This window comes from Salvelinus fontinalis, chromosome 21, assembly GCF_029448725.1.
Source record: "Salvelinus fontinalis isolate EN_2023a chromosome 21, ASM2944872v1, whole genome shotgun sequence".
NCBI lineage: Eukaryota > Metazoa > Chordata > Actinopteri > Salmoniformes > Salmonidae > Salvelinus > Salvelinus fontinalis.
The window spans coordinates 25,021,053-25,036,967 of NC_074685.1; the positions used below are offsets into that span (position 1 = coordinate 25,021,053).

The following is a 15,915-nucleotide window of genomic DNA, read 5'->3' on the forward strand; positions in this document are numbered from 1 at the left end:
ACCGTTCATATATCATCGTCATCCATATACACTACCGCTCATATATCATCGTCATCCATATACACTACCGCTCATATGTCATCCATATACACTACCGTTCATATGTCATCCATATACACTACCGTTCATATGTCATCCATATACACTACCGTTCATATGTCATCCATATACACTACCGTTCATATATCGTCATCCATATACACTACCGTTCATATATCGTCATCCATATACACTACCGTTCATATATCGTCATCCATATACACTACCGTTCGTATATCGTCATCCATATACACTACCGTTCGTATATCATCGTCATCCATATACACTACCGTTCGTATATCATCGTCATCCATATACACTACCGTTCGTATATCATCGTCATCCATATACACTACCGTTCGTATATCATCGTCATCCATATACACTACCGTTCGTATATCATCGTCATCCATATACACTACCGTTCGTATATCATCGTCATCCATATACACTACCGTTCGTATATCATCCATATACACTACCGTTCGTATGTCATCCATATACACTACCGTTCGTATGTCATCCATATACACTACCGTTCGTATGTCATCCATATACACTACCGTTCGTATGTCATCCATATACACTACCGTTCGTATGTCATCCATATACACTACCGTTCGTATGTCATCCATATACACTACCGTTCGTATGTCATCCATATACACTACCGTTCGTATGTCATCCATATACACTACCGTTCAAAAGTTTGGGGTCACTTAGAAATGTCCTTGTTTTTGAAAGAAAAGCAAAAAATTAGTGTCTAGTTTGAGAAACAGACGCCTCACAAGTCCTCAACTGGCAGCTTCATTAACTAGTACCCGCAAAACACCAGTCTCAACGTCAACAGTGAAGAGGCGACTCCAGGATGCTGGCCTTCTAGACAGACCAAGAGCTTTATTTTAGTCTGGGACAGCCCTACACCCATGGCAGGACAAGTTATAGTGGAGTACTCTTGTGATGGTTAGTGTCTATCACTTCCCCATTACATATATCACTAGTAGTAGCCTACATTTACCGTTAATTCCCATCATTTCTAATCTCCAATGTTTGTTTGGTTATGGTAATTTCTCTTCATGCATTCAATATATACGGAATATACATAACATTAAGGACACCTGCTCTTTCCATGACAAACTGACCAGGTGAATCCTGGTGAAAGTTATGATCCCTTATTGATGTAACCTGTTCAATCCTCTTCAATCAATGTAGATGAAGGGGAATAGACAGGCTAAGGAAGGATTTTAAAGCCTTAAGACAATTGAGACATGGATTGTGTATATGTGCCATTCAGATGGTGAGTGGGGAAGACAAAATATTTAAGTGCCTTTTGAACGGGGTATGATAGTAGGTGCCAGGCGTACCGGTTTGTGTCAAGAACTGTACCACAGCTGGGTTTTTCATGCTCAACAGTTACCTGTGTGTATCCACAATGCTCCACCACCCAAGGGACATCCAGTCAACTTGACACAACTGTGGGAAGCATTGGAGTCAACATGGGCCAGCATCCCTGTGGAACGCTTTCGACACCTTGTATATTCCATACCTCGATGAACTGAGGCTGTTCTGAGGGCAAAAGGGGGGCTGCAACTCAATATTAGGAATGAATTCCTGATGTTTGGTATACTCAGTGTATTATTATTATTATTACTAATACTACTACAGTAGTTTACCGTTCTGATTGTAGTAGTGGACACGTTTGTAGAGCTCATAATGTACAGTGCATTCAGAAAATATTCAGACCACCTGACTTTTTTCAAATTTGTGTGAAAATGTGAAATGTGTACAGCCTTCTTCTAAAATGGATTCAATTGTTGTATTTCCCTCATCAATCTACACATAATACCCCGAAATGATGAAGCAAAAGCAGGTTTTTAGAAATGTTTGCAAATGTATTAAAAGTGAAAAACAGATATCATATTTACATAAGTATTCAGACCCTTTACTCAGTACTTTGTTGAAGCACCTTTGGCAGTGATCACAGCCTCGAGTCTTCTTGGGTATGACGCTACAAGCTTAGCACACCTGTATTTGATGAGTTTCTCCCATTCTTCTCTGCAGATCCTCTCAAGCTCTGTCAGTTTGAATGGGGAGTGTCGCTGCACAGCTATTTTCAGGTCTCCAGAGATGTTTGATCAGGTTCAAGTCTGGGCTCTGGCATTCAGAGACTTGTCCCGAAGTTACTCCTGCGTTGTCTTGTCTGTGTGATTAGGGTCGTTGTCCTGTTGGAAGGGAACCTTCGTCCCAGTCTAAGGTCCTGGGCGGTCTGGAGAAGGTTTTCATCAAGGATCTCTCTGTACTTTGCTCCATTGATCTTTCCCTCGATCCTGACTAGTCTCCAAGTCCCTGCCATTGAAAACCATCCCCACAGCATGATGCTGTCACCACCATGCTTCACTGTAGGGATGGTGCCAGGTTTCTCCCAGATGTGACGCTTGGCATTCAGGTCAGAGTTCAAGAGAATCTTGTTTCTCGTGGTCAGAGTCCTTTAGGTGCCTTTTGGCAAGCTTCAAGCAGGCTGTCATGTGCCTTTTACTGAGGAGTGGCTTCCGTCTGGCCACTCTACCATAAAGGCCTGATTGGTGCAATGCTGCAGGGATGGTTGTCCTTCTGGACAGTTCTCCCATCCCCACAGAGGAACTTTGGAGCTTTGTCAGTGACCATCAGGTTCTTGGTCACTTCCCTGACCAAGGCCCTTCTCCCCCGATTGTTCAGTTTGGCCAGGTGGCCAGCTCTAGGAAGAGTCTTTCATTTTAAGAATGATGGAGCCCACTGTGTTCTTGGGGACCTTCAATATTGGAGACATTTTTTGGTACCCTTCCCCAGATCTGTACCTCGACACAAACCTGTCTCGGCGCTCTACGGACAATTCCCTCGACCTCATGGCTTGGTTTTTGCTCTGTCGTGCACTGTCAACTGGGGGACCTTATATAGACAGGTGTGTGCCTTTCCAAATCATGTCCAGTCAATTGAATTTACCACAGGTGGACTCCAATCAATTTGTAGAAACATCTCAAGGATGATCAATGGAAACACCTGTTCTCAATTTTGAGTCTCATAGCAAAGGGTCTGAATACTTATGTAAATAATGTATTTCTGTTTTTATTTTTTATAAATTTGTAAACATTTCTAAACCCGTTTACGCTTTGTCATTATGGGGTATTGTGTGTAGATTAATGAGAATTATTATTTTTTAACCAATTTTAGAATAAGGCTGTAAATGTAACAAAATTTGGAAAAAGTGCTTTCTGAATGCTTTCCGAATGCATTTTATAGTTGATTTTATTAAAGCACATGGGGTTTGTGTATATATGGAAAAATACACATTTTAAAATTTCTACCAATCGATTGGTCGAAAGAAAACACTACTCTCGTCTGTGAATTATTTTATTTTTTAATACACTGCAATGTTCCGCTCCTCAGTGTCAGTCAGTAGCATTTGGTTTGCGACTCTGGTTGACACGTTCTTTTTGGCAGCTGTCAGATGAATAGTGATAAGCTACTGTCTCGGTATCTACTGGTATCTACACTGATCACCACTGATGTTGCTGTCTGGGCTCCCCGCTTAAGACTCCAGCAAACCAAACCTAATTTGAGTAGCATTTTTAAATGATTGTATTCCCTCGATGTCTCGAGAGACCTAGGCTGTATTGGATAGAAAGAGAGGGGGGAGGCCCACGTTCATTACAATGACTCGGACGAATGAGAGAACTTCAACAAACAACGGAACCAGACAAGCATGTCTGAGAATGCTGATGAGGTTTACCTTGAGCTTTCCAAACGGTTGTTCTCTCTCTAGAGAGCAGTCTCAGGCAAGCAGACTCATTATTTGTCTCATCACACTGGCTTTAGTGCTGGTTTTTCTCCAAGTGCTCGGGGCTTTGTTTCTTACTAAGAACTCAGGGTCTCTCACGTCTCACAGCAATATAGCAATTCATGCTCTGTCCTTGTACTTGTCTCGGCTTTTGTTAATGTCCTGTGTACTTTTGTGTGGGCGTGCATCTTCCATGAGCTTTAGTGTGTGTCTGTCTGGCTGGGTGTTTGCCTTTTTGTTTCAGTTAAAGTGTGTGTATGCCTGTGTGTTTCTCTCTGGCTACCAATAGTTATACTTAGTTAGTTATACTGTACTTGATGTCTCTTTTCCCCGCTATATCACTACAGCCGATGAGAAGACTTTGCCCCCGGCGCCCACTCTGTTGCTGCTGTCTACAGACGGAGTGCTGTGCCCCTTTTCACTGCTCAACTTCAACCCTGGGGTCAAGCAGCTGGTCGCTGCCCCCACCTGCCTGGCCCTGGACGGAGAGAGACTGCCCCCTGCAGGTCTGGAGGACCTCTTCAGCTTTTTCATATTTACAAATCGTGTATTTTTTTTTTCTATCTTACTGAATACATTTGTCTTATGAAACTTCCAATACCTATACTACTATCATACTGTAAAGTATTTATAATAGTGTTGTGATAGGATCCACTAAAAGCAGCTCTCCTCTCTGCATTGCAGGATCTGCAGCTCCCCCGCCCCCTTGCCCAACCTCCTCTCTCCCATCAGCCCCGGCGGCGTTCCCTACGCTCCGCCTCCCCTTGGCCACCACACCAAACCCTCCTCCCCCTACCTCCTCCCCTGCCTCTGTTTCACTGTTCACCGCAGCTCCAGCCTCCTCATCCGGCTTCTCGTTCTCCATGACCCCCTCTTCCACTGCTCCCCCCGCCTTCTTTCTGGGGGGCTCTACGGCCTTCAGCGCGAGCCCAGCCTTGGGCACCTCTGGTAGCTTCTCCTTCTCCTCCAAGCCCCTGACAGAGACCCCAGCCGCAGCTTCGGCCTTCTCCGTCAGTGCCCCCAAACTTCCAGTGGTGGAAATGGCTCCAGTTCCGGCCCCCACTCCAAAGCCCACCCCCCAGCGCCTGGCCACCGCCTCCCCCATCATGGTGCTCCGAGGCACCCCCGAGCCAACCCCTCCCGCTGTGAAGATGAACCTCAATGACAGGTGAGAGGTTGATATAAGTACCTGAATAACTTTGACTGTTTACATTTCATTTAGATCAGGTATGGGCAACTGACGGCCCCCCTTTTTGTAGGCCTGCAGACCAATTTCAACTCAATTAAAAACGACTCCGTTAGGGTCTCAACTTACTGTTGAGAGTTCGAGTAATAGAATACACAAGGTGCAGTTTTGAAATTTGTTTGTGCATCAGCAGTAACTTAATTAGCCCATGTCAGCAAAAAAACAAACATTTTGTTGTTTTTTATTTTATTGTTAAGTTAGTCTAGCGGCCCGCTATCTAAACCTGTAGTAAGCATGGATTAATTACCGACTGGGGTGGGGCCCATTGATCATCAGTTATCATATTAAAAACTGCAAACATTTGCCTCCACCCTATGGCGAAATGTGTAGAATTGCATGAAATTAGTTATCAAATTGCTAAATCTTCTCTCCGCCCCATCGCAAAAAATCTTTCAAATATACTTTTTTCCCTCTTTGATGTCATGAGTGTCAAATGTTTTGCTCGTTAGGTGGTGGGTGGGCTATATTTGGTATTTTATTAGGATCTTCATTAGCTGTTGCAAAAGGAGCAGTTACTCTTCCTGTGGTCCACTAAAAACATGAAGCATGACATAATACAAAACATTAATACACAAGAACAGCTCAAGGACAGAACTACATTAAAAAAAAGTGTAAAGGCACTTTACACAGCCTACATATCGATACATACACACAAACTATCTAGGTCAAATAGGGGAGAGGCGTTGTGAGGTGTTGCTTTATCTGTTTTTGAAACAAGGTTTGCTGTTTATTTGGGCAGTATAAGATGGAATGGAGTTCCATGCAATAATTGCTCTCTATAATATGTACGCTTTCTTGAATTTGTTCTGATTTGGGGACTGTGAAAAGACCCCTGGTGGCATGTCTGGTGGGTTAAGTGTGTGTGTCAGAGCTGTTTGTAAGTAGACTATGCAAACAATTTGGGATTTGCAACACATTTAATGTTTCTTATTAAAAGAAGTGATGCAGTCAGTCTCTCAACTCTTAGCCAAGAGAGACTGGCATGCATAGTATTTATATCAGCCCTCTGGTTACAATGAAGAGCAAGATGTGCCGCTCTGTTCTGGGCCAGCTGGAGCTTAACTCCGCCTTTCCTTGCAGCATTTGACCACATGACTGGACAATAATCAAGAAAAAACTAAATTATAGTCTGCAGAACTTGCTTTTTGGAGTATGGTGTCAAAAAAGCAGAGCATCTATTTTTATTACGGACATACCTCTCCCCAGTTTTACAACCATTGAATCTATATGTTTTGATCATGACAGTTTACAATCTTAATGGCAAGTAATTTAGTCTCAACTTGTTCAACAGCCAAACCGTTCATTACCAGATTCAGCTGAGGTCTAGAACTTAGGGAATGATTTGTACCAAATACAATGCTCTTAGTTTTAGAGATGTTCAAGACCAGTTCATTACTGGCCACCCATTCCAAAACAGACTGCAGGGTTTCAATTACTTCATTAGCTGTGATTGCTGATTTGTATATGGTTGAATTTACTTACTTACTTACTTTATTGTCCCCATGGGGAAATTTTGTTGCAGTGTCATGTACACATTTAAAGTGGCGTTAAATACAAAACAAGATTGACAATACAACTTTCAATAACAGTCACGCACCAATAAAAAATAAATAATAGTAAGAAATAAAACATTTAAAACATTTAAAAATAAAAAAAATCTAAAATTTAAAAAAAGAAGAAGAAAAGACTAGCCTGCTGGCCTTCTTACGGGGTCAATGGGAACATTTGCCCGAGCTATTTAAGAGGGATATCACACCTGGCACAAATGATTGTCTCGTTCTATTTTTCCTGCTGAGGGGTGCCCAATATCTGCGCCCAGAGGGGAGTAATTCAAAGTCCAGGTACAGGGGGTGACTTGGGTCTAAAATGATTTTGTGAGCCTTACGGAGGGCCCTGACCTTAAAGATCTCATCCAGGCCTGTCTGTTTGACTCCAAGTACCTTACTTGCTGTGGTAATAATCCTTCTCAGCATGTTTCTCTGACTGACAGTGGCATTGCCAAACCAACAAACAATACAAAAAGTTAAAATACTCTCAATAAAGGATTTGTAAAACAGAGGCAATATAGTACAGTCTATATTAAAAGAACCCAACTTTTTTAGAAAGTACAGTCTCTGTTGGCTCTTTTTGTAGATCTGGTCTGTACATTTACTCCACTGAAGCTTACTGTCCAAAAAGACACCCAGATATTTATATTCCTCTACAATTTCTATATTCTGGCCTCTGATAGATGTTGCAGAGGTAGGTGTTGTACGCTTCCTGAAGTCTATGCACATATCTTTGGTCTTGTTAGTATTGAGGACCAAGTGTGATTCCTCACACCACTCTACAAAGTCATCTAGGACCGGGCCATGATGTTCCTCGTCATCATGCAACAGGCTGATCAAGGCAGTGTCATCAGCGAACTTAACGAGGTGTCTGTCAGTATGGGAACTAGTACAACTATTAGTGTACAAGATGTACAGAAGTGGGGACAAAACACATCCCTGAGGAGAGCCTGTGTTGGTATTGCGTATATCCGACGCATGGGGACCTATTTTGACTCGCTGTGAGCGTTGGCTCAGGAAGTCCAACAGCCACAAAACCAGCCCCCCATCTAAGGAAAAGTCCCGAATGAGTCTCTGTGCCAGAATGTAGGGCTGGATTGTGTTGAAGGCAGAAGAAAAGTCAACAAACAGAACCCTGACATGGGATTTGGCACCTTCTAGATGTCTATAGACCATGTTAAGGAGGGTAAGAATGGCATCATCAACTCCTCTGCTGGTCTGATAGGCAAACTGAAATGGGTCGAGGAGCTTCTGGGTGACACTGAGAATATGACTTTTCACAATTTTCTCAAGGCATTTCATAACTAAGGATGTCAAAGCGACAGGGCGATAGTCATTCAGCACAGAGGGATTCGATACTTTAGGAATTGGTATAATTATTGATTTTTTCCACAATACTGGAACGTGTTGCTGGTTGAGTGAGGATTGGAAAATGTCTGTAAAAACACCAGCCAGTTGTTCAGCACAGTGCTTTAACACATGCCCACTTATTTTGTCTGGGCCTGGGCTTTTGTATGGGTTACATCCCCTGAACAACTTTAGAACATCAGACTGTTGAACAACAACTCTCTCAAACATTTGTAATGATGCTTCCATTTGTTTTACCTCCGACACAAAGTTGTCTGATTCAAATCTTGAGAAGAAAACATTCAGTTCGTTAGCCATGTTCTGGCCCTCATATCCCCCAAGGTCAGCGCTGGTTTTTCCCCTGCCTATATGGGGGGCGCTAGCCATGGATTTAATCCCTTGCCAGGCCACCCTTGCGTTTCCTGAGGAGAGAGTCCTCTCCACCCTTTGCTTGTATGCCTCCTTGTCCACCAGTATCTGTCTTTTTATCTCACGTTGTACATCTCTTAAAGCCTGTCTATCACCCCCAGCATAAACTGCCTTCTTCCTATCAAATAGTGATTTTAGATGTTTTGATACCCAAGGCTTGTTGTTAGGGAACATTTTACAGGTCTTAGTAGGCACAACTGACTCAACACAGAAGTTTACATAGTCTGAAATAACCTCTGTGAGTTCATCCAGATCAGAGCTGCTGTCCTCAAATACCTCCCACAGTGTACAGTCAAAACACCACTGGAGTCAAGTGATACTGTTATCATTCCAGATCTGGACAGTTTTAACTATGGGTTTCTCCCTCTCCAGGAGGCGACAGTAAGTTGGCCTGAGGTAGACCACATTGTGGTCTGATGTCCCCAGAGGAGGTCTGGTGGTGGCAGAGAACGCCTTTGGTATTGTCCCATAGCACAAATCAAGAGTCCTATTTTTCCTAGTGTGACATTTCACATACTGATGGTATGTGCGCAAGACTTTGCGCAAGGTACAGTTGTTAAAATCCCCTAAAATAAATTTGGGTGCGTCGGGGGAGATGGATTCCAGTTTCTGTGACAGATTTTAAATAATCTCTGATGCCTTTGTTATATTAGCTTTTGGTTGAATGTACACAACGGTAACAAACAATTGGGGGAACTCACGGGGCAGATAGTAAGGTCGCAGTGACACAGAAAGCAGTTCAATGTCGGGGGTACAGAGTCGCTCTCTTACCAGGATCGATTTACACCACTGGTCCCTGACAAGCAGGCAGACGCCCCCGCCGTAAAGTTTCCCTGTGACTGTCAGATCGCGGTCCGCTCTGACCAGGGTGAAGCCGGCCGGCTCCACTTCTCTGTCCGGGACTCTGTCATCCAGCCAAGTCTCAGTAAATGCCAGCAAACAGGCCTCCCGATATTTGTGTTGGAAGCGCAGATTCGCTGACAACTCATCCGCTTTCCCCCTCAGTGACTGGGCATTAATCAGCAAGGTGGTGGGTAAGGGAAGTTTGTTCTTAATTTTTTTAAGTCGTTGTCTGATTCCCCCGCGTTTTCCACGTTTGCATTTGGGTTTGTAATCCACTCGCAGACAATCAGGTGTTAGATGGGCCATTGGGATATCCATCGCGTTCGTATTTGAGTTGCATTGTAGTAAAAACTCCTTGCTGTATTGGATTCCGCTGCCAGCAGCGTTTTCATTATTTAGTCCGTTCGTAGCGGGTATGTACACGATCCACAAGATCAGTCCAACACCCCACCACTGGAAATCCATGGTTGGCAGAATGTTTGTAAACTAAGTGTACAAATTAAAAACCTAAAATAACGCCACTAAGTGTACAAATTAAAAACATAAGATAACGCCACACCAAACGTCACACGTCACACACACTGCAGGTCGCAACAGAGCCGCGCCCATCAGCGTACATGGACACACATGTTGTTTTAATGCCAGTGGCAGGTCATTGGTGAAAATAGTAGGGCCTGGAGAGCTGCCCTGCAGTACACCACACTTTACATGTTTACATTAGAGAAGCTTCTATTAAAGAAAACCCTTTGAGTTATATTTTGTAGATGGCTCTGAATCCAGGATATGGCAGAGGTTGAAAAGCCATAAAACACAAGTTTTTTTCAACAACAGGTTATGGTCAACAATATCAAAGGCTGCACTGAAATCTAACAGTACAGCTCCCACAATCTTATCAATTTCTTTCAACAAAACATCTGCCATTTGTGTCAGTGCAGTACATGTTGAGTGCCCTTCTTTATAAGCATACTGAACATCTCTTCTTCATTTGTTTACAGAGAAATAGCATTGTATTTGGTCAAACACCATTTTTCCCAAGAGTTTGCTAAGAGCTGGCAGCAAACTTATAGGTCTGCTGTTAGAACCAGTAAAGGCCCCTTTACCACTCTTGTGTAGCGGAATTACTTTGGCTTCCCTCCAGGCCTGAGGCCAAAGACTTTCCTCTAGGCTCAGATTAAAGATATGACAGATAGGAGTGGATATAGAGTCAGCTACCATCCTCAGTAGCTTTCCATCTAAGTTGTCAACGCCAGGAGGTTTGTCATTATTGATCGATAACAATAATTTTTCCACCTCCCACACTAACTTTACAAAATTCAAACTTGTAATGCTTGTTTTTTTTATCCGTGAATACGATGGCTCACTGTTCATTTGCCCACTTTGCCAATGAAATAATAATTAAATTAATTGGCAACATCAAATGTTTTTTTGTATGGGCCTGATTTGATGAAAGATGGAGTTAAATTTGTCTTTCTGCCCATCATTTCATTTAAAGTGCTGAAGTTTTTTTTATTATTCTTTATATCATTGATCTTGGCTTCATAATACAGTTTCTTCTTCTTTTTGTTGAGTTTAGTCACATCTTTTCTCAATTTGCAGTAAGTCACCCAGGCAGATGTGCAGCCAGACTTATTATCCGCTCCTTTTGCCTCATCTCTTTCAACCATATTTTTAAAATTCCTGATCAACCCATGAAGCTTTAACATTTCTATCAGTCAGTTTCTTAACAGGTGCATGTTTATCAATAATTGGAAGAAGCAATTTCATAAATTCATCAAGTGCAGCGTCTGGATGTGGGTACGCAGACCCACGAGCCACTACCGGCCCCTCATGATGAGTTCTGTGTTTTATGGCCCCTACCCCCATCAAAGTTGCCCATCCCTGACTTAGATATTTGTTGGCTGGCTTAGCTAGATATGCTTATGTTTCTGTCTCTCAGATTCCTTGCAGTAGAGACCCCTGCTGCAGCTCCAGCCTCCCAGCCCTTCTCCTTCAACTCCACACCCAAAGCTGCCTTCTCTGAGCCCAGCAGCCATTCCGCTCCTCTGCCCATAGTCACCAAGTCTGCAGCCATGCCAGGTAAGGAGAATAATAAGCTTTGTTTATACAGCATAATTCATACAGCTGTACAGTGCCTTCAGAAAATATTCATACCCCTTGACTTATTCCATATTTTGTTACAGCCTGAATTTAAAATTGATTAAATATAAACATGTTTTCACCCATATACACACAATACCCCATAATGACAAAGTGAAAACATGTTTTTAGAAATGTTAGCAAATTTATTGAAAATGTAATTTACATACGTATTCACACCCCTGAGTCAATAGTTTGTATGAGTATTACTGGTTGGTAGGTGATCAAATACTTATGTCATGCAATAAAATGCAAATTAATTACTTAAAAATCATACAATGTCATTTTCTGGATTTTTGTTTTAGATTCCGTCTCTCACAGTTGAAGTGTACTACCTATGATAATAATTACAGACCTCAACATGCTTTGTAAGTAGGAAAATCTGCAGTGTTTCAAATACTTGTTCTCCCCACTGTATATCCACAGTAAAACGAGTCCTATATCGACATAACGAAAGGCCGCTCAGCAAGGAAGAAGCCACTGCTCCAAAATCGCCATAAAAAAGCCTGACTCTACAGTTTGCAACTGCACATGGGGACAAAGATCGTACTTTTTGGAGAAATGTCCTCTGTTCTGATGAAACAAAAATAGAACTGTTTGGCCATAATGACCATCGTTATGTTTGGAGGAAAAAGGGGGAGGCTTGCAAGCCGAAGAACACCCTCTCAGCCATGAAGCACGGGGGGTGACACCATCATGCTGTGGGGGTGCTTTGCTGCAGGAGGGACTGGTGCACTTCACAAAATAGATGGCATCATGAGGAAGAGAAATGATGTGGATATATTGAAGCAAAATGTCAAGACATCAGTCAGGAAGTTAAAGCTTGGTCGCAAATGGGTCTTCCAAATGGACAATGACCCCAAGCATACTTCCAAAGTTGTGGCAAAATGGCTTAAGGCTACTAAAGTCAAGGTATTGGAGTGGCCATCATAAAGCCCTGACCTCAATCCCATCAAATTTGTGGGCAGAACTGAAAAAGCGTGTGCGAGCAAGAAGGCCTACAAACCTGACTCAGTTACACCAGCTCTGTCAGGAGGAATGGACCAACATTCACCCAACTTATTGTGGGAAGCTTGTGGAAGGCTACCCGAAACGTTTGACCCAAGTTAAGCAATTTGAAGGCAATGCTACAAAATACTAATTGAGTGTATGTAAACTTCTGACCCACTGGGAATGTGATGAAAGAAATAAAAGCTGAAAGAAATCATTCTCTACTATTATTCTGATATTTCACAATCTTAAAATAAAGTGGTGATCCTAACTGACCTAAGACAGGGAATTTTTACGTACATTAAATGTCAGGAATTGTGAAAACCTGAGTTTAAATGTATTTGGCTAAGGTGTATGTAAACTTCCGACTTCAACTGTACATTTGCACCCCAAAAATGTGACATGTTTTCACTTTGACATTATGGGGTATTGTGTGTGTGTGTGTGTGGTGGGTGAGATTAAATAAATCTATTTTAATCTATTTTGAATTCAGGCTGTAACATAACAGCATGTGGTAAAAAGTCAAGGGGTATGAATCATTTCTGAAGGCACTATACTTATTTTTTCAACGTTAGCATCTTTATTGTTTTGGTTTGTGATATTGTTGATATCCATTTTGTCTTTCTGTTTCAGGCACAGTCCGCCCAGTCAAAACCAGTACACCCCCCACGGTTGTACAGAAATCTTCCCCTGCCACCCAGACAAGTGCACCCACTCCACAGGTACTAAAACATAATCTGCCTTTTCAAATAAATAAGATATTACACCAACAATCAATTTCTTGTTGTTCGGGTCATAATAGTAGAAACAAATGCAGTGTCTAGAGTCATCTGTCTGTTTGCTGTCCTCTAGGCAGCGCTGAGTGTGAATGCCCCTGAAAGGCAGCTGCAGCAGAGGAAGGACTCAGACCCAGTCATGGCTGGAATACTGGAGGAGGTAACAGATTCATCCAGTAGTATTTCTCTCAAACTACTGCTACATAATAACTATGAATCCTATTTATTATCATAACCACACACATTCAGTGGAGTTAACCCACAAAGGAATCGAACACAGCACCATGCTCCAACCAATTTACACTATATGGGTCTTGCTATAAATAATGGGTCTAATGTGTGACGTTGGTATAAACATTTCAAAATGCTTTGAAACAACAACAAAAAAAAAAAAATTAGGCAGTTGCACTTGTGTACTTGGGAATATGTTTGCAAATTGGCCCATAATTCCACTTTTACAACATGGGCCTAGGACTATACATCCTTTAAGCAGGGTTCATACAGACATTTAGCGAATATTTTTTTTTTTTTTCAAGCTCTTAATTAATATTTTCAAGGACCTCAATGTTATACAATTGTATAATTTATATAATTGTACGTATGGCCTAATATAGAACCCCCCCCCCAAGAAAAGGTATGCAAAGGGTAGGCCTTACCAATGCGTTGATATTCAAATTATTATTACATTACGAAATCTGTGAAAATAATGTTGACTTAACTAAATACACTGAAAAAAAATATGTAAACGCAACATGCAACAATTTCTAAGATTTTACTGAGTTACAGTTCATATAAGGAAATCAGTCAATAGGCCTAATTTATTTATTTCAATCTATGGACTGGGAATATACAGTGCATTTGGAAAGTATTCAGACCATTGACTTTTTCCACATTTGTTACATTACAGCCTTATTATAAAATGTATTTAATAGGTTGTTTTCTTTCATCAATCTACACACAATACCCCATAAAGAAAACAGTTTTTTTGAACTATTAGCACATTTATATGACATTTACATAAGTATTCAGACCCTTTTACTCAGTACTTTGTTGAAGCACCATTGGCAGCAATTACATCACACCTGTATTTGGGGAGTTTCTCTCATTGTTTTCTGCAGATCCCCTCAAGCTCTGTCAGGTTGGATGAGGAGCGTCGCTGCACGGTTATATTCAGGTCTCTCCATAGATGTTCAATCATGTTCAAGTCCAGGCTCTAGCTGGGCCACTCAAGGACATTCAGAGACTTGTCCCGAAGCCACTACTGCGTTGTCTTGGCTGTTTAGGGTCGTTGTCCTGACCTCTTGTCTGAGGTCCTGAGCACTCTGGAGCAGGTTTTCATCAAGGATCTCTCTGTACTATGCTCCATTTGTCTTTCCCTCGATCCTGACTAGTATCCTAGCCCCTGCCACTGAAAAACTTTCCCAGAGCATGATGCTGTCACCAACATGCTTCACAGTATGGATGGTGCCAGGTTTCCGCCAGACGTAATGCTTGGCATTCAGGCCAAAGAGTTCAATTTTGGTTTCATCAGACCAGAGAATCTTGTTTCTTATGGTCTGAGAGTCCTTTTGGTGCCTTTTGCCATCTCCAAGCAGGCTGTCATTTGCCTTTTACTGAGGAGTGGCTTCTGTTTGGCCACTCTACCATAAAGGCCTGAATGGTGGAGTGCTCAGAGATGGTTGTCCTTCTGGACAGATCTCCCATCTCCACAGAGGAACTCTGGAGCTCTGTCAGAGGTTCTTGGTCACCTCCCTGACCAAGACCCTTCTCTCCCGATTGCTCAGTTTGGCTGGGCGGCCAGCTCTAGGGAGAGTCTTGGTGGTTCCAAACTCCTTCCATATAAGAATGATGGGAGGCCACTGTTCTTGGGGATCTTCAATGCAGCAGAAAGGTTTTGGTACCCATGCCCAGATTTTTGCCTAGGTACAATTCTGTCTTGGAGCTCTACGTACAAGTCCTTTGACCTCATGGCTTGGTTTTTGCTCTGACGTGCACTGTCAACTGTGGGTCCTTATATAGACGTGTGTGTCTTTACAAATCATGTCCAGTCAATTGAATTTACCACAAGTGGACTCCAATAAAGTTGTGGAAACATCTCAAGGATGATCAATGGAAACAGGATGCACCTGAGATCAATTTCACATCTCATAGCAAAGGGTCTGAATACTTATATAAGGTGTTTCTATTATTTTTCATAAATGTGCAAACATTTCTAAAAACCTGTTTTAGCCTTCTCATTATGGGCTATTGTATGTAGATTGAGGACATGTTTTATTTAATCCATTTTAGAATAAGGCTGTAATGCAACAAAATGTGGAAAAGGGGAAGGGGTCTGAATACTCTTAAGGAAATGCACTGTAGATATCCATCTGTTGGCCACAGAAACCGTAACCTATGGGTATGGATCAGAAAACCAGTCAATACCAGGTGTGACCACCATTTGCCTCATGCAGCACGACACCTCTTCTTCAAATATACTTTATTAGGCAGTTGATTGTGCCCTGTGTAATGTTGTCCAACTCCTCTTCAATGGCTGTACTAAGTTGCTTGATATTGGCAGGAACTAGAACACAATGTCATACACATCGATCCAGAGCATCCCAAACGAGCTCAATGGGTGACTGGTGTCTGGTGAGTATGCAGGTCATGAAAGAACTGGGACATTTTCAGCATCCAGGAATTGTGTACAGATCTTTGTCACATGGGGCTGTGCATTATCATGCTGAAACATGAGGTGATGGCGGTGGA

General features: G+C 42.2%; 1 protein-coding gene across 6 annotated transcripts in view; it reads left to right on the plus strand.

Annotated features, from left to right (window-relative positions):
• The window catches only part of nup214 (nucleoporin 214), a 78,560-nt gene that overhangs the window by 12,667 nt on the left and 49,978 nt on the right, over positions 1-15,915 (plus strand). For all 6 annotated transcript variants that reach the window (XR_008753948.1, XR_008753949.1, XM_055874403.1 and 3 more), the window contains exons 11-15: positions 4,201-4,359; positions 4,538-5,021; positions 11,202-11,341; positions 13,025-13,113; positions 13,244-13,327. Coding sequence is in view for 4 of the 6 variants with exons in the window: in XM_055874403.1 (XP_055730378.1) it covers positions 4,201-4,359; positions 4,538-5,021; positions 11,202-11,341; positions 13,025-13,113; positions 13,244-13,327 (956 nt within the window). In the remaining 2 variants the exon portion in view is untranslated. The remainder of the gene's footprint in view (positions 1-4,200; positions 4,360-4,537; positions 5,022-11,201; positions 11,342-13,024; positions 13,114-13,243; positions 13,328-15,915) is intronic.